Here is a 21,904-nt window from a genome sequence, read left to right as displayed (position 1 = left end):
ACATATATAAATGCAAATATAAACTGATTTAGATGATAAGAGAACAGCTGACATTGATTTGACTAATGCTATGATTCTGACACCAAATCTTGATAGTGATCTAAATGCAATAGTGTTTTCTTTGATAAGGTCGCTTTGTTTGCTACCTTCAAAACACTTAATCAAAAAGTGTCATTTGTTCCTCAAGATGTATTTTTTTGATGAAAACATAATAAAGTACAGTGTGCAAAGTGCAATTTCAAGTGCAAGTTGCAACATTTTTCACCCACTATGCAGCATTTTCCCCCATAATTCCAGAGTAATTGCAGTTGCTTGGGGGAGATGTAGCTGACACAAATCCAGGCCTGAGCTCAAGGGTTTCTCTATGTCAACAGACACACTTGAGCAGTGGGCTCATTTACCAAAACTAGGCAAATTTGCACCTTTCAACCAATCAGTGATTAGCTTTCTCAGCCCAATGCAGATTCTCAGAACAATGACAGAAACATTATACCTGGTTGCTATGGGTTACTGCCTAGGTGCAAATGAGCTTGAGTCAGTGGTTTCCCAACAAAAGACCAGTTTATCAATAAGAATCACTAATTGTAGGACTCATGACCAAAGCTCTACTGTTAAACTCTGATTTTACTTTCCCCCATTTGTACGTTTTCCCAGATTTTACATTTAGGCACTTCATGTTGTAATACATTTCAACAGGAGTATATTTTCCTGCATTTTATATCATACATTTTGCCTATTTTTCTTAAAAACCCCTGGTTTATCCCTAAAAAATGTTACTTTTCCATATTTAAAGGATTTCTCTGTAGTTCACACAGAGAACCCTTAAAAACAATCTACATTTTAACAGATTTTACTTTTTTGTGCCCTGAAAAATGTAAATCAGGCTTTGGCGGTAAAACTTTCACATGTGAATGCAGTCGCAAAGGGACGGGGTTGAAAGAAAGGCAACCATTTACATCAAGCCTATAAATGTGTGCATGTTTGTGTCTTGCAAGTAAATAATAAGGACAAGAATTATGGGTAAAGGGTTAACATTTTCCCTTTGCTACATATTTGCCAAGAAGTTACTTTGTCCTAAAATATTTTTTCCTGGCCAAAAAGCTAAAGGACTCCATCTGCAGTGTGTATCTTTCCAACATATAACATCTGAATGGACACGATATGCTAGTTAAAGGGCAGCCAAAAAGTTACAACTACTGTTCCTGCTCTTGTCTTGCATCAGGCATGGCTGCCTAGGGCGTCTTTTAATTCATCTTCTGTACCTTTTACCTCTTCTCTCCTCTTCTTTATTTTTCTTTAGCTTTACATTTAATGTCTTTGTATTATCTTGTCTGTATAACACAATAACTGCCGCAATCATACACCCAACTGTGCATCTAACAAAACAATTGGTATTGGATCTACGTGTGCTCCAGGAAAAACAGACTGATTTCAGTGTATGAAAAATGAGAATTTCACTTACCTCTTATCGTAAATTCCATTTCTTCTAGTCCCGACATGTCAGTACGCATGGGCAGTATTGCCCCCACAGCTAGGAGGTAGGACCTATATACCAAAGCCAATCAAAATTAGCCCTTACCTATAAGACCATGTGACTTCCTCCTCACCACTGTTATACATTTGCCAAGCAATACAAGAAGCAAATATTTGGGATGGGAAACCCCGTACTGACATGTCGGGACTAGAAGAAATGGAATTTACGATAAGAGGTAAGTGAAATTCTCATTTTCTTCTTCGTCCCTTCCATGTCAGTACGCATGGGATCTACCAAGCCATGCCCCTAAAATATAAGGGGTGGGAACAATAATATCAACAGATGCTAAAAACAAATCAAGCACCACAAGAAAAAACGGACCATTACAAGAATCCTCTCAGGGACCAGAGGGATTTCCACACTACGGTTGCCATAAACATCCAAGCCCGGCTCGGGAGGATCCTCTGCCAACAAGAAGAAAATGGTCACAATCATGACTCTGACACTGGGCAGTTCACTGGTGTTACCAGCCCCGCAGCAACCAACCAGTTAACCACAACTCTGATGCATTATCCACTAGAGCTGTCTCTATGCCCCCAATCCTTAGCACTAACCTGGGGCCCTAGAAAAATATTTGTGGCACACAAGCATCTAGCTCCAAAGCACACCGGTATCAGCTTAAATTGGTGTTGACAGCCGTCAAACTCAACACCCCCAGAGATCAGCCAAAGATGGGCACACTAGCCATCAAGCCCCCCTATGGCACAAACAAGCTAGGGACTCCAGCCTGTAACAGAGCATGACAGGCTGAAACCCAACTTCCTACCACTCACTGTAGCTACCAACCTTGAGAGGCTACCTAACCAGCAATGTTAGGGCCAGGTTTAGGAACTGTACACGACCTGCAGATGGAAGATCAGCTAACCAGTAAAACATGACTGGAATCAACTGGAAAACATGCATGGAACGACTGGTGCACAGCCAGCCCATACTCAATGTACCATCTAGCCACCCTGCATGAAAGTCAGAAGTGCCATATACTATGCATGCTAAACAACCAGCGGACAAACCAACACCCTGCCAGAAAGCAGTGGTGGACATGTCAAGCAAAGCACTGGAGAACACGCCAGCTGCCATCCCTGCATGCAAGAGCCCAGAGTGAAAGATAGCTAACACACAAGCAATAGCAAAAAACTAGCGCTGTGCTTGCAATACATGACTCTGCAACCACTGATGGACTGTTCAGATACTGTAACTGCAAAGAAACCGCTCCCTAAACTAGCCACTGCTAGTAAGGAGTGGAATACAAGGTGAAAAACAAGCACCCACACATGCAAAGAAAGCAGCTAAGGTAGACAGCCACAAGCGCCAAGGCACACCATGACATGAACCAAAGACCATATCAAAGGCAGCCAACCACATGCCTGCACCAAGGACCACAGCATGACTGGCAACCATATACGCCAAGGACTAAGCCAAGGCCAGCAGCCACCTGCACCAAGGAGCACACCAAAATTGGCAGCCTCATAAACAATTGCCAGCATCCTATGAGCCTAAGCTCCTAACCAGGGCCAGTCTCCCTGGGAGCCAAAGGACAGAAAACAGGGCAAGTTGGCAAGCAAACCAAGGCTAAAACCGGGGTCAAATGAGCCACAAACCAGGACCAAAGGCCAAAACTGGTCAAACGCCAAGCAAGCCAAAGGCCAGAACTAGAGCCAACGGCCAAGCAAGCCAAAGGCCAGAAACAGAGCCACCATCCAAGCAAGCCAAAGGCCAAAACCAATGGGCAAGCAAGCCAAAACTGGAGCCAATGGCCAAGCAAGCTGAAGGCCAAAAACAGAGCCAAAAGGCCAATCAAGCCAAAGGTCAAAACCTGAGCCAAAAGGCCAAGCAAGCCAAAGGCCAGAGCCAAGCAAGCCAAAGGCCAGAGCCAAGCAAGCCAAAGGCCAGAGCCAAGCGGCCAAGCAAGCCAAAGGCCAGAGCCAAGCGGCCAAGGAAGCCAAAGGCCAGAACCAGAGCCAAGTGGCCAAGCAAGCCAAAGGCCAGAACCAGAGCCAAGCAAGCCAAAGGCCAGAATCAGAGCCAATGGCCAAGCAAGCCAAAGACCAGAACCGGGCCAACGGTCACACCAAAGGCCAAAACCAATGGGTAAGTGAGCCAAAAGGTCAAAACTGGAGCCAATGGCCAAAACCAGAGTCAATGGCCAAGCAAACTAAGGCCCAAAACAGAGCCAAAAGGCTGAAACCAGAGCCAAAGGTCTGAACCAATGGACAAGCAAGTCAAAGACTAAACTAATGTCCAAGTGAGCCAAAGGTCAAAACTGGAACCAATGGGCAAGCAAGCCAAAGGCCAAAATCAGATCCCACTGCCGAGCAAGCCAAAGGACAGAACTGGGAAAAAACGGCCAAGCAAACCAGAACCAGCGGCCAAGTGAGCTAAAAGCCAGAATGGAAGAAGCAGCCAAGTGAGTCAAGGCCAGAACCAGGGCCAGCAACCAAGCAAAGAAAACGGCCAAACCAAGGACCAGTGGCCACTCAAGCCAACAAGGACCAGCAGGCAAGCAAGCCAGAGTCCAAAACAAGGACCAGCAGGCAAGCCTATAGCAAAAATTCTGCTGCCAGGGGTGAGAGGCAGTAGCAAAGCAAGCCAAAGGCCATAACCCGGAACCACAGCCAAGGGCAACAAAAGCCATAAACAGACCCAACAGCCAAGCAAGCCAAAGACCGTAATCTGGGCCAACAGGCACACAAGGCAAAGTCCATGACAAGGACCAGCAGCCAAGCAAGTCAAGGCTATAGCAGAAAGTCTGATGCCAGGGGTCAGAGGCAGTAGACAGATGAGCTCGAGGCCATAAGCAGAAACTGCAGCCAAGTTAGGCAAAGGCCATAGACAGAACCAACAGCCAAGCAAGCCAAAGACCATAATCAGGGCCAACAGACACACAAGACAAAGTCCATGAAAAGGACCAGCAGCCAAGCAAGTCAAGGCTATAGCAGAAAGTCTGATGCCAGGGGTCAGAGGCAGTAGACAGATGAGCCGGAGGCCATAAGCAGGAACTGCAGCCAAGTGAGGCAAAGGCCATAGACAGAACCAACGGCCAAGCAAACCAAAAACAATAATCACGGCCAGGGTCAACAGGCACACAAGGCAAAGCCTAAAACAAGGAACATCAGTCATGCAAGCCAGAGACATAGCAAAAAACTGGCTAACAGGGACCAAGAACAGCGGTCACGCTGACCAAAGGCCATAACCAGGACAACGACCAACAGGCACGTAAGCAAAAGTCATAGCACAAGCCGGCAGTCATGCAAAATGACAGTCACAGAGCAATCAAACATTTACTAATGTTGGCTCCTATCATGCTAGCAGACAGAAATATACCTGTAAACACACCAGAAAGAAAAAGGAGTGGTTGAACTACAACTCTGTTCATACCTGGTAGGAAAAAACTGCCTTTTAAAGGACAATGAAAGGTTAATATAAATTAAAAGTAAGTCTAAAGGCATTCTTTTAAGTACTTACTGCATATCTAAATTCCCAGATCCCTGCTTGCTTCTCTGAGATATGGTGCTGGCAGCCTACAGCAGTGTGAAGACTACAGTGACATCACTGAAATCTCTCTGTCCTTCCTGTAGGCTGCCAGCGGCAGCCTTCCTATTCTCTGAGCATGTGTGTAACTTGATCCGGTCTCCTGTTCTGAGCTACACATGCCCACCAGCCAATTAGAAGCGGATCTGGCAGAGGGGGGAGGGAGGGAATGAAACACATGTGCAGTATGAAGCAAGGAGGGAAAGGAAGGGAGAACACCTTTTTAAAGATGGCTGCCTGTTCAAGAAAACGGATAGAAAATGTGAAGTAAGTGAGTAAATATTTGATTAGGTGAGCCAAAAGTGTGGCGTTTTTACTAAACAATAGGAGGACTATTGGGCAGTATGCTTTTTAAATTTTGACTTGCATTCTCCTTTAAGCCAAAGACCCAACCAGGGCCTGCAGAAATAAAATAAGCAGGAAAAGGTACACCACTGCCACAGCAGAAACCCCAGTTAAACCAGGAAGCCCCTGATGAAATAAGAGCTGCTATACCTGCTGTGTCTGCCCAGTAGATTTGACTCACAAGGAATTCTACATATATGAAATAGCAATAACAAGGAGCCCAAGAAGCATACAAGCACCTAACAAGATAACACTGGCTTGTAGGTAAAGGCAAACTCTAGTCAGAACCCTGGAGAAAGACTGGTTAAAAGGTGCAGACTCCCTGTGAGAAAAGGAGATACCATACTGCTACAACAGTGCAACTCCCAGCCAGTCTGGGCACACCTGGTGTAATAATGAGTTCCCATACCTGCAGAGTCCGCATGGTAGACTCACAAAGAAAAGCTAACAATATGAAACAGCAATAGCAAGGAGGCCTAGAAGCATACAAACACCTTACAGGATAAAATTGGCTTGTAGGCAAAATGCAAACTCCAGTCAGAACCGTGGAGAAAGGTTGGTTATAAGGTTCAGACTCCCTGCGAGAAAAGGAGATACCATACTGCTACAGCAGTGCAACTCCCAGCCAGTCTGGATGTACCCAGTGTAATAATGAGCTCCAATACCTGCAGAGTTTGCATGGCAGACTCGACTCACCAAGAAAGGCTAACAATATGAAACAGCAATAGCAAGTAGGCCTAGAAGCATACAAACACCTTACAGGATAAAATTGGCTTGTAGGCAAAATGCAAACTCCAGTCAGAACCCTGGAGAAAGGCTGGTTATAAGGTGCAGACTCCCCGTAAGAAAAGGAGATACCCATGGGCGTCCGCAGAAAATTTTCCAAGGGGGGGCAAGTAAGCTAGTATCATCCTGCAACAGACAAATATATATATATATATATATATATATATATAAATATATATTTTTTTTTTGCAGGATGATACTAGGGGAGGCTAAAGATGGCCCATACACAGACTGACCTACAGCTAATGTGACACTTAGTGGATTCGCTGCTGGCGTAAAAAGTTAACCTCCCAACTACCTCTTGCCGTTCCCACTGACTCCCAGGGATACTGTACAAAAGTGCGGGGGGGGCTTTTTTGTTTTTACCCTAAAATGTTTAGTATGTTAAAGTATTTATACGCGCATTTCTGTGAGGGGATCTGCAAACATTTGTGTTTGTGATCAGGGCTAGTTCGCATTCAAATTCACTTTTATTTTTAATGGTTTTTCAGTTATTTAGCTTTTTGTTCAGCAGCTCTCCATTTGGTATTTCAGCAGCTATCTGGTTGCTAGGGTCTTATTTACCCTAGCAACCAGGTAGTGGTTTAAACAAGAGATGGGAATATGAATAGTTAAGGGGCCTACTTGGAAAAATAAGTAATACAAAATTATAATAATAATAAAATTGTAGCCTCACAGAGCAATATTTTTGGCCCCCATTTGAAATCTGTATAGAGGCAGAACAGAGGCCTGTGTATAGTACCTGGGTATAGTACCTGTGTATAGTGCCTGTGTATAGTACCTGGGTATAGTACCTGGGTATAGTACCTGTGTATAGTGCCTGTGTATAGTACCTGGGTATAGTACCTGTTTATAGTGCCTGTGTATAGTACCTGGGTATAGTACCTGTGTATAGTACCTGGGTATAGTACCTGTTTATAGTGCCTGCGTATAGTGCCTGGGTATAGTACCTGGGTATAGTACCTGGGTATAGTACCTGTGTATAGTGCCTGTGTATAGTGCCTGGGTATAGTACCTGCGTATAGTGCCTGCGTATAGTGCCTGGGTATAGTGCCTGCGTATAGTGCCTGGGTATAGTGCCTGGGTATAGTGCCTGGGTATAGTGCCTGGGTATAGTGCCTGCGTATAGTGCCTGCGTATAGTGCCTGGGTATAGTGCCTGGGTATAGTGCCTGGGTATAGTGCCTGGGTATAGTGCCTGGGTATAGTGCCTGGGTATAGTGCCTGGGTATAGTGCCTGGGTATAGTGCCTGGGTATAGTACCTGTGTATAGTGCCTGTGTATAGTACCTGTGTATAGTACCTGTGTATAGTGCCTGTGTATAGTGCCTGTGGGATGAAATCTGCAGCAAAAGTTGAGAGTTGGTTCTCAGGTAAAGTTACAGCTGCAGATTCTTCTTTTCAGTCTTCATTTGTTTCCAGTTTGCAAAATCTCCCGATCCCTGTGTGCATCTGTGCTCTGATTGGTCAATTTTACTGTCTGTCAAGGAAGCTGTGCTCTGATTGGAGAATCCACAAGAAGAAAGATCCAATCGGAGCACAGCAAAAACGGGCTTGAGGAGACAGTGCAGAAAGTAAGGTTTTTTTTGCTACTTTTCCAGGGGGGGGCAAGTGCCCCCTCTTGCCCCCTTCTGTGGACGCCCATGGAGATACCATACTGCTACAGCAGTGCAACTCCTAGAACAGTCTTGGAAGCACCTGGTGTAAATGAGCACACATACGAGCACCCATACCTGCACCCATACCTGCTGTGTCTGCACAGAGGACTCAGGCTTACAGTAAAAACACTAAAGATATCAATAGCAAAGTGCCCTAAAGGAGCCTTACCAGATAGCAGTGAGTAGTCAGCAGCATGGCAACTCCCACAAGAACCCAGACAGCCTTCAGCTGAGGGCCATAATTAGCTCATTAGTATGCAGGCTTCTCAGTGCACTGAGCATTTCAAACACACAGTGGAGACTGAAGATTCATACTCACCAGATTCAGGCTTAGTTATCACTAGCCCATATCCATACCCATGGCCCTTTAGTCCGAAATGTCTTCAAAGGCTCAAAACACCATAGGAAAAAGGAGACTCAATTGATCACAGGCAGGAAAGTGGAAATACCCACGCCTGTATACTTTCCCACTAAGCAGCTGTTTGCATACTGTGCATACATGGGAATAGAGCAGGGGGCTATTTTAGCACAAGGCTAGGACCATGGGTATGCCCACACCTGCATTTCTTCCCAATAGGTGAAAGTTTGATTACTTTACTTATTGGGGCATCAGGTAAAATCTTCTCCATTACCTGGGAATCATCCCTCTATGTATACACAGAGGTAAAAAATAAAATAAATAAATAAAATGACAAAAACAAAAGAAAAATCAAACTGTGAAATCACAAAATGGTGAGGAGGGAGATCCTACCTCCTGTTCAGTAGGACAAAAAATAACAGTGGTGAGGAGGAAGTCACATGGTCTTATAGGTAAGGGCTAATTTTGATTGGCTTTGGTATATAGGTCCTACCTCCTAGCTGTGGGGGCAATACTGCCCATGCGTACTGACATGGAAGGGACGAAGAAGAAATAGGAGAAAGATCAAAAAGTCCCAAAGGCACTGTAAACAAGTTTCCCTTCCTCTTCTGCAGATGTCTCCTTTTATTTGCATATATCCACATGCTGCTATAGCACATAACCATGATGCCAACTTTAAGTTTTAAGGTATTCTTTTTTAATTTCAATAATAATATTGGGACCAGATTGAAGAGACAATCTTTTTAGTTTGTAGGTGCCACCTGGGCAGTAAGGAAAATAGGTTTGTTTGAGTTGGAGAGACATATACATTAAAGGTACAAAGGGCCAAATTCAGTTATCACATGAACTCATGAACTAGATTTCATTTGAGCATAAAACATTTTTTTCTTAATTCAGTTCCAGTTTTTTTCCCATATACTTCAATAGAGTTCTCATGAGACAAACAGTAAAAAACATTTTTTCTGAAATTAATTGCATCTTATATTCAATCTTGTGATAAACCTTTTTCTTACGAAATTGAATCTGAATCATTATTGGCATTAACCAAATGCATTATATTACTCACATAACACCCCACCAAATGCACCAGATAAAGGCAACATTAAAGCAACTTTGGACTATTGTGGGATTTTTACAATTGTTGGATGACCGTAGGTTGGACATCTTCTATTCTTGTCTTTTCAATGTGACTAAATTCCTACATGTGTTTTGCTGTCTTGCACTCTCTGTTACACTCTCAGACAGTGTCTGACTAGCTCTAGTCTACAGGTTATCCTATATGGCTGCTTGATTTATTATAATTATGAATTATTTCATATTGGATACCATGCTATTGTTACATGATGTCAGAGAGGGATGATAAGTGTCTGTACAGGAGAAAGTAGAACCCACATTGTAGGTGTTATATTTTACAGTTTGATTTTATAGCAGATGTAAGGGAAAGAAGCATGAACCTAGGTATGATTAACAAGACTTTTCTCTTGTAGTCAATAGTTTATATACTAATTGACTTTACCAAATGATAATATATTTGCTATTAAAGTAAAAAGGAGTTATAGGAAAACAAAAATGTATTTCTGGTTATGTGTTTGTATATGTATATAGAATACATATACGTGTGTGCTCATTTTGGCAAGAATTGCTTTACCTTAATAATGTAGATACAGTATGTGTCTCTTGGGTGGCATTCTCATTCCATTTTTCTCTTTCATGTGCAGCTGTGGTGTAAAAGCACATGGGATAAATGTATGTAGTGCAGTGTTACATGGTGTGTGCCGGTCTGCTTTGCATATGTAGCAGTAGCTATTCTTTATGATCCTTCTCTTCATTGCATTCTTACGATGTCTGAAAGCAAAGTACCAGTCCTCAGAACAAAAGGATTCTTGAATAAGTAAGATGTAGCACTCAGAGCAAGAAATAACTGAACTCATTTTTCTCATGGGGCCTATTTCTTGTAGCTGTTTTTTCCCTATGAATTTTTCCTGATTTTAAAATATTCTTTTTTTTAAAACTGAATAATGTAATAAGCGTTTTGTTGGTAGACTCTGATTGCTTGAATACAACAAGAACTAAGTTTCAGGATAGTAAAACCAAACCCACCCCACACTTATTTTAGTTCTTTATAGAAACTGATCTTTGAGGGCAGCCAGGCAGTGGTTTTAGTAATCTACCATAGTTATTAGTTGAAGTTATGAGGGGTCCTGACCCATGCAACCAGATAGAATTCTAAATAGTTACAAATACCATGTCATATATCTACCCAAATATATTTATATATGAATATTTCAGTAAACATATATATTCAGTAAAAATGGGGTGTGTAATTGTGACTATTTTCCCTAATCATGAAAGGTTGAGTTGCAAAAGTATTTTTTTTAGTTTTCTTCTTAACAAAATCCATGTTTTTGAGCTAATTATGAAAGCATTTTTCAACATTTCTTTAGTATTTACTTTGATTACAGTGCACTGATTTTTAAGTCTTTAGTTGGTTTTTAATATAACACCATTGTGTACATATCCGTATCACATAGAGATGTAGTGGTTTTGTGCATTTTTAATTTTATGTATGCTCAGAATAATGTATTGGACCTGTATGACATATCTGTTTTATTAGTCTTCTATTTTTAATATATTTTTTAGCATGTTATTTGTACAGGGCTGTGGTGTAAACTGGATGGTGAAAAAGAATGTAAAACAAATTTGGATCCACCAATGGATGGAACAAGGTGCGGACTAGAAAAGGTAAGTTCATATTTGCCATTATTAGGAAATAGATATGTTTACAAAATGTTTTTTGATTACACAGTTTCAACTTTGAAAAAAAAGCAGAAATAAGGAACGTATGAATATGTGGACTCTCATAATATTTTCCAAATATGTGATGAATGTTTGACTGATAGAGGTACTTTCAAGAAAATCTGATTTTTATTAGGCATATTTTCGAATATTTTTTTTTATTTTATTAAACGTGAATATTTGCTTATTTATTAAAAAATGTGAATATAAAAAGCTTGATCGAATTAAACCATAAAAAAACTTGAATGCATCATATTTGTATTTTACCAACCATTTTCAACGGGTATAATCACAAACTTTTAGATGCTGACGTTTTACATTTTCAAAAATGATGAAAACAGCAGCACTCCGGTTGTTTTGAAAAATGTGAATCTTTACTCAAGTGCCAAAGGCAACGTTTTGGGCTTCAATCCAGCCCTTTATCAAGCCTATTAGTACAAATACAAACAAGTGTTTAAATACCCACAGGAAGAGGAGGATCAGTCCATATTCACCTCCATTTAACCCACAAAATTCTGTGAATTTATTTAGTGCACACAAGGAAATGCAAACTAAGTGCCTGTGTATACAATATAACAAGTGCCCTGTGGCATGTATCACATATAACATATAAAACAAATTAAACAGATCTTGAAATGGACAGCATCCTACTGCAGTATATTTCATCCATCTAATATCTCTCTAATGGCTCCAATGCCAGACGTTTTACATTTTCAGATTTTTTGAACTTAATAAATATCAAACATTGCAGTTTTTTAAACCATAATTCAAATTCATGAGTTTAAGCAGAAAAAAAATTCAAAATGTAGCAAAACTTCGAATTTGAGCATTGGTATATCGTCCACTTAATCTTGTAATAATGGCTTTAACAAGTTAAAATTCTGACATTTACTCTCATAATTATGACATTAAGGGACAGATTTACTGAAACGGAAACCACGAATAAACTAGTTTCCATGAATATCAGACACTTATCAAAAAAAGATTGAAAAAGCACATGCGGGGAAAATTATGAAAATCACAACTTTTTTTACTTTTTGCATGATAACCATTGTAAAAAACTCCAAGTTCAAAGGAGAGAAACATTTTTCAGGAAGGGACATCCGCCATTGGCTTCTACATCAAATAGATAGGTTTTAAGTGGAGAGTTTTCAGATTCGGAATTATCGCAGAAAAAAACAAATAATAAATCTTTGAAAAGTTGCACATTTTTGCACATTGTCGGGGTCATAAACCCCAACCCTTTAGTAAATGCCCCCTAATTGCTCAAAATTTCTCCATGAAGTTAAAATGTTGATCAGATTTATTATTTTGCTGGCCCTTGTGCTCTTCCGTAGTTTCCAGATAAGATTGTAGCAGTAAATATAAATATACTTTACAGGTAAAGGTATATGGGTAATATAATAGAACTTGTTAATATTTATACATTTATATTGATTCATTTCTTTCTTTTAGCACAACTTAGAGCATTTGGCATTGCATAACTGTAGCTATTTATACTGTACATATTTTACCTTTTGTCCATCTAAGCAGAAATAATTAAGGCAGATAAATTCCCAAAATATACTTTCAGATAAATTGTATTTTGCCAAGCATAAAAACTTTGAATATCGTATATCGTATATAGCTTAACACAACAACCAAACTCTGAAGACTGGACCTCAGTCTGGGCCAATGCCAGAAAAATAGTTACCTGCATGAAATGGATGGAAAGTATCTACAAGGTACTTAAGATCTGGTACGACGATAAATGCTCTGCTCACCCCAAAAACCTGCTGGAGACATTGTAGGGTAGTGGGCTCTCTTGTACATATACTTTGGTCCTGCCCTAGGATAAAGTGTTTTTGGGACAATATAGCCAACCTACTAACCAAACTAACAACTGAACTCTTGCCTAGAGATCCACTGACTTACCTTCTTGGGAGGCCATTCCCTGAGCTCTTCAAACAGTCCCAGAACTTAGCTAATCATGTCCTAACAGCCACATATATGGCCATAGCAGTTAAATGAAAATCCTTAGATTCTCCAACTTTGGGTTGATAACCCAGGTCAATAGCAATAGATGTTTTGAAGAAAGAATAGCTTTCCTGCAAAACAAGGCCCCTAACTTTCTTAAGATCTTTGCTGTTTGTGACTTCAGAGTACTCACAGCTTACATTACAAGTTTAAATTGGCCTAAGCAAGACACAGTACTGGGATTTTTCCCTTCATTCTTTTTAAGTTTCAAGGCTGACTGCTCCTATGTTCTCTCCCCCGTCCTTTCCTTCCCTCTGCCTACATTTTCCCTCTTCACTCCTTCCCTCTCTACTCCCTTTATTTTTTCCTCTATAGTTCTTGTTGAGCTTTTTTTTTAATTATTTAATTTACTATGTACCATGCAATCACTATTATGATGGCCTCTATACATGTAGTGATTCTTTTTCCTTCTTAATAAAAAATTGTAAGTTTAAGCTACAAGGAAAACTTTGAATATACTATATATATATATATATATATATATATATATATATATATATATATATATATATATATATATATATACTCTATGTTTAATCTCTAGGGAGCACACTTAGTTCTTTACGTTGATCAGAGATATATCTTAACATAGCAATCACTTACTGAGGTGCAGAGTATATGAATGCCAGAAATGTATCAATTTTCTCAAAGGTAATGGTGAAATAATTGCACATTTGTATCAATGACAAATTGCAGTAGTGTTTCCTTTTATTTGTACCGTATGATGCAGCTGTTTTGCAGCACACATACAGCATATGTGTATGCCTTCAAACTTAGCTGATGAGAAAGCCCTAAATTTATTCATGTCTTTTCTTGTATTTCTGCAACCCAGGTCTCAAGTTGCCATCAGTGATTTTATATTAAATATTCCAGTCATTCAACAAAGATATACAATAATCTTTTTACGAACAAAATACTAAGATGCAAGAGCATCTCCATAGATAGGGAGAATATCTGTAGCAATGAAGGGCAATTTCTGATCTTGGAATATACATACATATTACACTGACTTAAAACAATGGGGCCGATTCACTAAAGTGCGATAAAACGTGCGCTATTTATAGTGTGCGGTAAAAATTTTATTGCATCTATATTTTCGCGACTTTTCACACAATTCACTATAAGCATACTTGTGCTATTTTACGCGTGATATTGCATGCGTAATTTAACTCGCGATGACTATTTTCAAGCGGTATTTGACGGTACATGCGCTAAATAACGCACGCGAATAGTCGCCGGATATGAATAGTAGTTTAGAAATAGTGTATATAAATTGTCGCTGCATATAAATGGTAGCATATAAATGGTATCATATAAATAGTAGATGCTTATAAATAGTAGCCACTAGTGATGAGCAAATGTGTTCTGGTTATCTTTGGTGAAAAATTAGCAAATCTTTCGAAAGATCCACGAAACAGCAAAAATGTTGCACGGGCAAAAAAATTTTTGCCCGCGACTATTATTTTTTGACGCTTGTGTAAATTTTTGGACGTGCGGTGAATTTTTGCGTGGTGAATTTTTTCATGCGTTTTGCCATTGGCAGATTGTTTTGCGAAACGCATGAAAAAATTTGCAGCGGAAAAATTCGCCGCACGTCCAAAAATTCGCTGCAAATCCATGCCTGGCGAAACATTTCATCACTTGTAGCCGCATATAAATAGTCGTGCGAATGAACGCACACCATGTTAGCCATATACGCCAATACTTGCGGAAAATTACTGTATTAAAAATGACCATTTCCCTGCAAACTGGCGGCTGCGTCACTCTAGGGGAAACACATACTTGAATAAATAACACTGCAAAGTCCATATTTTATTGGCAAAAGCTAATTTACTGTACTTTTCTATAATTATTATACCTAGTAATGTATTTTGTGCGACTAAATATTTACCGCTACAGTACTGTATATTATGGCGACCAAATATTTACCGCTATAGTACTGTATATTTTGGCGACTAAATATTTACCGCTATAGTACTGTATATTATGGCGACCAAATATTTACCGCTATAGTACTGTATATTTTGGCGACTAAATATTTACCGCTATAGTACTGTATATTATGGCGACCAAATATTTACCGCTATATAGTACTGTATATTAGTAGCGAAATTCCATACATGCCATACTAAATTTTACTAAAGTCTTTAGTCTTTACTGTACTTTTCTATAATTTATCGCCTGCCTGTAGTAGGTGTTAATTTTCGCATAGCCTAATGCGATATTTAGGGTGCCTAAGTGATTGTGAATCATGCGATCGTATTCTTTTCAGCGTTAAAACTAGCGCATGCGGTCGTGCGAAAAATAACGCATGCGATATGTCGACTTAACGCACGCGATAATACTATGGTGAATCGCGCGCTAATTATGGCGACTAATTTAACGCAAAAAAGCGTGCAATAAATTTTATCGCACTTTAGTGAATCAGCCCCAATATGTTTTGCTTCAGAAACTCACTTTAGGTTAGCACCAGAATTACATACAATAAAAGTTGTTTGTATGACAGTGATGCAATTGGAAATATAAGAGACATACTACTGGGGACAAGTCAAAGTTTAAAGCTGACACACTGGCACAGATATGAGAATACCAGATGTTTTGGACACAGAGGTTTATCCAGGGAAATCCATGCATCTGCTTTTTATATTTTTTGACATGCACATGCCTTTTAGTACATTAATGAATGTATTAGTTAACCCTCCTCTGTCAGACATAAATATTTGGGTGCAAAAAAAGTGTTTTTTGAAACCCTAAACCACACAAAGCCTGAATTCATATGAATAATACACAGGAAATATCGAATAGTGTGATTGATCGCCTAAAGCTCAGAAGCTTCACAAACAAACATGTTTTTTTTTTTTTAACACGGACCTTAAGAAAGGACCCTAAAGAAAATGTTGAAGGCTGCCAGGATAATTAAGCATTGTTTTGCACCACATAAACTTGTGGTATGATTGTGCAGTAAATCCTAAATGCACTCTTCCCTTTATAGTGAGAAAATATAAAAGTAAAGGTTAAAAAAGGAGCTAAATAAAAAATGCAACAAACACTGCGGGGCTAAATGTCATATATTGATACTGAATACATTGAATACACCATTGTGCATTTTAATAGCACCTCTGGTCTTCATACTCAAAGAAAGTGTCTCAAGCACTTGCATTTTACTCTTTTTAGTTATTGGCCAATGGTATCAATTCAATTCTATTTTTTGTACCATAAAAAACTAACACAAATGTCATTAGCAGTTTGGCATCAAGTACGAGAAGAAATAATAAAGTGACATGCACATTTGGAGTATCAGTGCTACATTTTATTGGGGTGAAATTCAGCTAATACTGCAGATAATGTTTTTCTTTGGATTTAAATGACATGTTCCATGTAAAAAGCATAGTTGTTATAAGGGCATGAGTTTGGGAAGGTTTTGGACCACTGGCAGGTAAGGCATAAAACCAATGTAAGAACGCCTTTCAAAATGAGTATTATTAAAAAGCATAAACAATTTAGTTCCCGTGTTTTTTCATTTTTCTTCTTGATTCTCTTTAGTAATTGAAACATTTCCAGGAAGTTGCTCCAAACACTTTTAATGAGTAAATGGAAACAATAACTTTTCCTCAATGTTCCATTTACTCAGTATAGACCTTTTCATCTTCTCCATCCAAGTATTTTGTTCCATACAAGCATACAAGCACTACAAACCACAATCTGAGGATTGAAAAGTTCACCCCCATTTAAAAACAAATAAACAGTATTATGTAATCCCAGAATTCCAACAGTTTTTTAAGGTGCAGTAACTCATAGAACCAATAAGATGTTTGCTTTCCAATAGATGAACAGTAAATTCTGTGCGTTGATTGGTTGGTATAGGTGAATAGATTTGTAGCAGACTATCTACATTGTATCATATAACCCCTTAACTGTTATATCTACATACAGACATGCTTGCATTTGTATAAAGCACCCTTTTTGTGCTTGCCCAAAAAAGTAGTTCACTTTACCTAAAAAAAACTAGTGTCACCTGTTGTGAGCCAGAAAACAAAGCTTGACAATTTCAAAATTGAGTTTCCTAAACCATAGCTAATGTTTTCTGCAGGAGTATGGAAATGTTATGAGTTGTAGGCTCTATATTTATTTTAATGTGTTTTACTATTTATACTCATACATATGCCTAAAAGCCAATTAGGTCCTATATGTGGTAGACATTATGATTGAATTACTGGTACAGGTATAGGATCTATTATTCAGAATGCTTGGGACCTGGGGTTTTCCAGATAAGGGATCTTTTAATAATTTGGGTCACTAGACTTAAGCCTGCTTAAAATTTATATAACCATTAAATAAACCCAATAGGTTATTTTGCCACCAATACGGATTCATGCAGATTAGTTAGGATCAAGTGCAAGCTAGTGTCTTTTTTTCACAGAGAAAAAGGAAATTATAGTTAATTGTTTAAATTAGATTCTGTGGAAGATGGATTACCTGTAAGTCAGAGCTTTCTGCATAACAGGTTTCTGGATTCTGATCCTATACCTGTACACCCATATTTTCCTATATTTTTACTCATTTCATGCGTTAAGGGGTATGCGTTTGTATGCGTTTGGGACCCAGTGAAAGGGGTGACTTGAGGAGGAGCAGCAGGATCACACGGAGTTTTTGTCACTTTATTCACTGACTCTATTTCATTGAATATCATTAACCACAAAGCGCTGAGGACATGGTATTGTATTTACCACACTAGACCTTTTGACATACGTTAAGGGGGCCTGACCAAAGGTTGGACTTTCAAGTAGGACTTGAACTGAAAAGGTCTGACAACTATGGTCACAACTAATACATACCATGGCAAGAAGTATCTAGGCATCACTACTAAAACTTCATATCCTCATAACTGAATACTCATTTCCAAGTTCCAAGTCTTCTCAGAAAGAAATGTCATTGCAAGAAGTGCTGGAACATTAACTTTTTATGGGTGGACAGCTGTACTCCAGCCTAATATCATAATGTTCAGTGTCAGTCATCGGCTGGAGTGGTGTAAAGGCCATGCACAAAAACACATTCTCTGGAGTGTTGAATTAAGCTTCACCATCTGGCAATCTGACGGATGAATCTGGCTTTGGTAACTAACAGAGGAACTAAACCCGACTAAATGTCTAATGCTGTCAGAGTTTTGCTGGAGGAGGAATAATAGTCTGAAGCTGTTTTTCATGATTTGGACTAGAATTCTAGGTACTAAGTAAAAGCAAACTCTCTAATGCTACAGGGAACAAGGACATTCTTTTGATATTTTTATTAATATACTATAGGTATTAATGGTGTGTTTTGTCTATTCTGCTTTATCTAGTCATTCTATTAAAGGGGAAGTTAACCATGCAGGTGACCATGTGGGGCACATGCACGCACATGATAAGCAAGTGCTTCACTTTGCTCATTATACATATACATGTGACATGGAATCAGGGGAGTCTGATGATCTTATGTCACATGCATGCGTTTAATGAGTGAGCTGGGACACTTGTACTGAAAGCTTTCTCTTTCTAACCTGGTGCAGGTGGTATAGTGCTCACTAGCCGAGTGTAGGTGTTATTAAATTGGGTCACCGGTGTGGAAAATAATTTTTTTATGATTTTTAAAAATTGTAAGTAATGAGGATACAAAAACATGGCTAAAGCAAAAATTGTAGGGCAGCACAGTTGCTCAGTAGGTAGCACTTCTGACTTTTTATGTTGGGATCCTGAGTTTGATTCCAGCTTCAACAATGGGTTTGTTTGTTCTCCCTGGGTCTGCATGGGGGTACTCCAAAAACATACAGGCAAGTTAACTAGGTCCTGATAAAATTGACTCTACTGTATACAAATGTTATAGGCACCATAGATTGTAAGCTCTACTGAGGCAGGCACTTATGTAAATGTATAATATCTAGTGATGAGCGAATCTGTTCTGTTTCGCTTCGCCGAAAAATTCGCGAATCTTTCAAAAGATCCGCGAAATGCCGAAAATTTCGCAAAACGGCGAAAATGTCGTGCGACTAAAAAAAAATTGTTGCTCACGGCTATTTTTTCGTCGCCCGCGGCTATTGTTTTGTCGCCGGCGACAATTTTTGGACGTGCGGCGAATTTTTGCATCCGTTTCGCGAAACAATCCGCCAATGGCGAAACGCGGAAATTTGCCGCGAATCCATGCCTGGCGAAACTTTTCGCCCATCACTAATAATATCTGTGTAAATAATATGTGTAAAAGTTTCAGTGCTGTATTAATACAAGGAAATAATGGGCTGCATTATGTTTCCACAATTGGGATACAACCTATGTGCCTGGCCAAAGAATCTGCATTGCTTCTATTATAGACAGAAATACTGTTGAATCATTTTTATTAGCCCCTCTATACAAACTCTCACATCTCATATTTTTTACACAGTGGTGTACAGCTGGAGAATGTACCAGTATAGCCTCGTCGGCTGAACACTTATCGGGTGAATGGAGCTCCTGGGGAACCTGCAGCAGAACATGTAGCACAGGAATAAGCAGCAGACAGCGGAAATGCCAAAGGTAACACTGGTTTAGGGTTATATTAATTACTTGGCAAATGCTAGTGTATTTTAGTTATCCTTCTTCATCCTTCTCCTCCTCCCCATTTTAATGCTAACCCCTAAATATTCCATAATCAGTGGTTCTTTTTCTATCATAATGGATTTTTAAAAAATATTATTATTATTTATTATATCTTTTGGCTTCGTTCTGATCAGCAAATAATAGAAAAGGCATTTCAAATTAAAAGACTTACGGCTTATTTACTCAGACCAAGTATGAAGTACTCAGACTGTACTAAGGGGTGCAAGAGTGAGCCCCTTACTGCTCATTCAACAAGCACTGCTTTCTTTTTTCTGGCTGTGTGACTATGCCTGGCTTCCCTATGCTACCTAGCTTTAATATAGATACATGTGCAGTAACTCACATTTTCCTCATCATTTTCTGTATTGCTTTTAAGTCAAGGCAATGAAGGACGACAATGCAATGATCCCAAGATACAGCACAGAATTTGTGAAAATCCTGAATGTCCTGCAAATACACCCAATTTTAGGGACTGGCAGTGTCAAACTTTCAGCTTTCGAACTTCATATCAGAAGAATAAACACCAATGGCAATCAATTATAAATGAAGGTAAAAAATGTAAAGACTTTTCTGTGTTCAAAGGTATCTTGATTTATTGGTTAGATATTCTGGCAGAAATAAGCTAATCACTGTTAGTTTGGTTGCTATGATGAGTTACTACCCACTTACCTGAATGGTAAATACATGGGAATACACCTACAATTCATGTATCAGCATCTTCCTGGAAATAACTATTTCTGCATGATATATAGATTTCCTAATTATTGTATGATCAGCCCATATTGGCCTTGTGACTAAAGAATAATAAAGGAGGAAGGAGTAAACCCCACGAAATGAAATGGATTTTGCTTGTTATATTTTAAATGGCATTTAAATGCAAACTATAAAAGTTATAGTACAGCCAGTAATAAAATGTAAAGATTTCCAAAGGTTCATTTTTCCATCTTTGCATATGAAAATGTGGAAAAAATGTTACTTTCAGGTTTTTGTTTAAGGGCTTTAAACACACACAGTAAAATAAGTTTCTAACGCATTAATAGCTTTAGATCCTTTTCCCACACTCATGGCGATGCTGGAAAGTGATTACTACCTCTTGGCTTTATCCGTTCAGCTTGTTAGTATTACTATTTACAGAAAAGCCAATGACCACAATTAGCCTTAACTATTTTTTTTTTTTAAATTTAATAGCTGTAATGAGTTAAAAAAAAATTAAAAGGGATTAACAAAACTATAGATATCTTGACCAGCAGAAATATTCTAGATGCAAAGCCTTTATTGGGTATCTTCTCTGGAAAATACAGGATATTAATGAGCTGGAAAGAGTGCAACGATGTGCAACTAAACTGGTAAAGGGGATGGAAGAGTTAAACTATGAGGTGAGACTGTCGAGGTTGAGGTTGTTTTCTCTGGGAAAGAGGCGCTTGCGAGGGGACATGATTACTCTGTACAAGTACATTAGGGGGGATTATAGGCAGATAGGGGGTGTTCTTTTTTCCCATAAAAATGATCAGTATGGTTGGTATATATAGTTTATGTATACATGTGTATAGATAGGTAAGTATAGGTTTGTGTGTGTACACATGGAAGGGTTCAACTTGATGGACTTCAGTCTTTTTTCAACCGAAGTTAACTATTTAACTATGTAACATTTGCATGGCCAAGAACACATTCCATGTCCTGGCATACAGAGGGAATATCTTATCTTGAATTGCACAATTGTAAGAAGTTGGCAAACACATAGGCAACAACAAAACACCCTAAATCACTGAAAGATTATTACTCCAAAAACAATCAATGCACAGCTACTTTTCCCTGGTTGGTTTGGTCATTGACCCTCATCTACTACATAAGAAAATATGGTATCTTGTACCATTTTTAGCAACTGATCTGGTATATGCTATTGCCCTGTTAAAACTGTTAATACAAAGGTTGGCCAATCCGGGGCCAATGTAATTTGGGGCCCTGGGGCAGAGATAAGTGTGTAGGACCAGGTAGATGTATTTCTTACATGCATTTGATAAGCACTGGCCCCATGTCAGCTGAAAGAAAATACTTTCATGATACCTAAAATATATACATTACTAGAGATTTCTTTTCTTTTAAAAAATAAAGCAAACTATTATAATGAGCTCTACTATTTAAGAAAAGTGAGACACACGGGCCCATTCACTAAAGTCCAAAAAAAGAGTGATATTTATAGCATGCGGTAAAAATATTATCACTTGTTATTTTTTGAGAATTAACGATCAATTCACTAAAAGGACACTTGTCAGAATTAAG

The 21,904-nt window shown here is 39.0% G+C and overlaps 1 protein-coding gene across 2 annotated transcripts in view; it reads left to right on the top strand.

The window, feature by feature from the left end:
• The window catches only part of adamts19 (ADAM metallopeptidase with thrombospondin type 1 motif 19), a 121,963-nt gene that overhangs the window by 73,481 nt on the left and 26,578 nt on the right, over positions 1 to 21,904 (top strand). For both annotated transcript variants that reach the window (XM_031892949.1, XM_031892941.1), the window contains exons 11-13: positions 10,848 to 10,949; positions 19,431 to 19,561; positions 20,001 to 20,173. In XM_031892949.1, coding sequence (XP_031748809.1) covers positions 10,848 to 10,949; positions 19,431 to 19,561; positions 20,001 to 20,173 — 406 coding nt within the window. The remainder of the gene's footprint in view (positions 1 to 10,847; positions 10,950 to 19,430; positions 19,562 to 20,000; positions 20,174 to 21,904) is intronic.

This window comes from Xenopus tropicalis, chromosome 1 (genome assembly GCF_000004195.4).
Source record: "Xenopus tropicalis strain Nigerian chromosome 1, UCB_Xtro_10.0, whole genome shotgun sequence".
Classification (NCBI taxonomy): domain Eukaryota; kingdom Metazoa; phylum Chordata; class Amphibia; order Anura; family Pipidae; genus Xenopus; species Xenopus tropicalis.
This window is presented reverse-complemented; position numbering and strand designations above follow the sequence as displayed.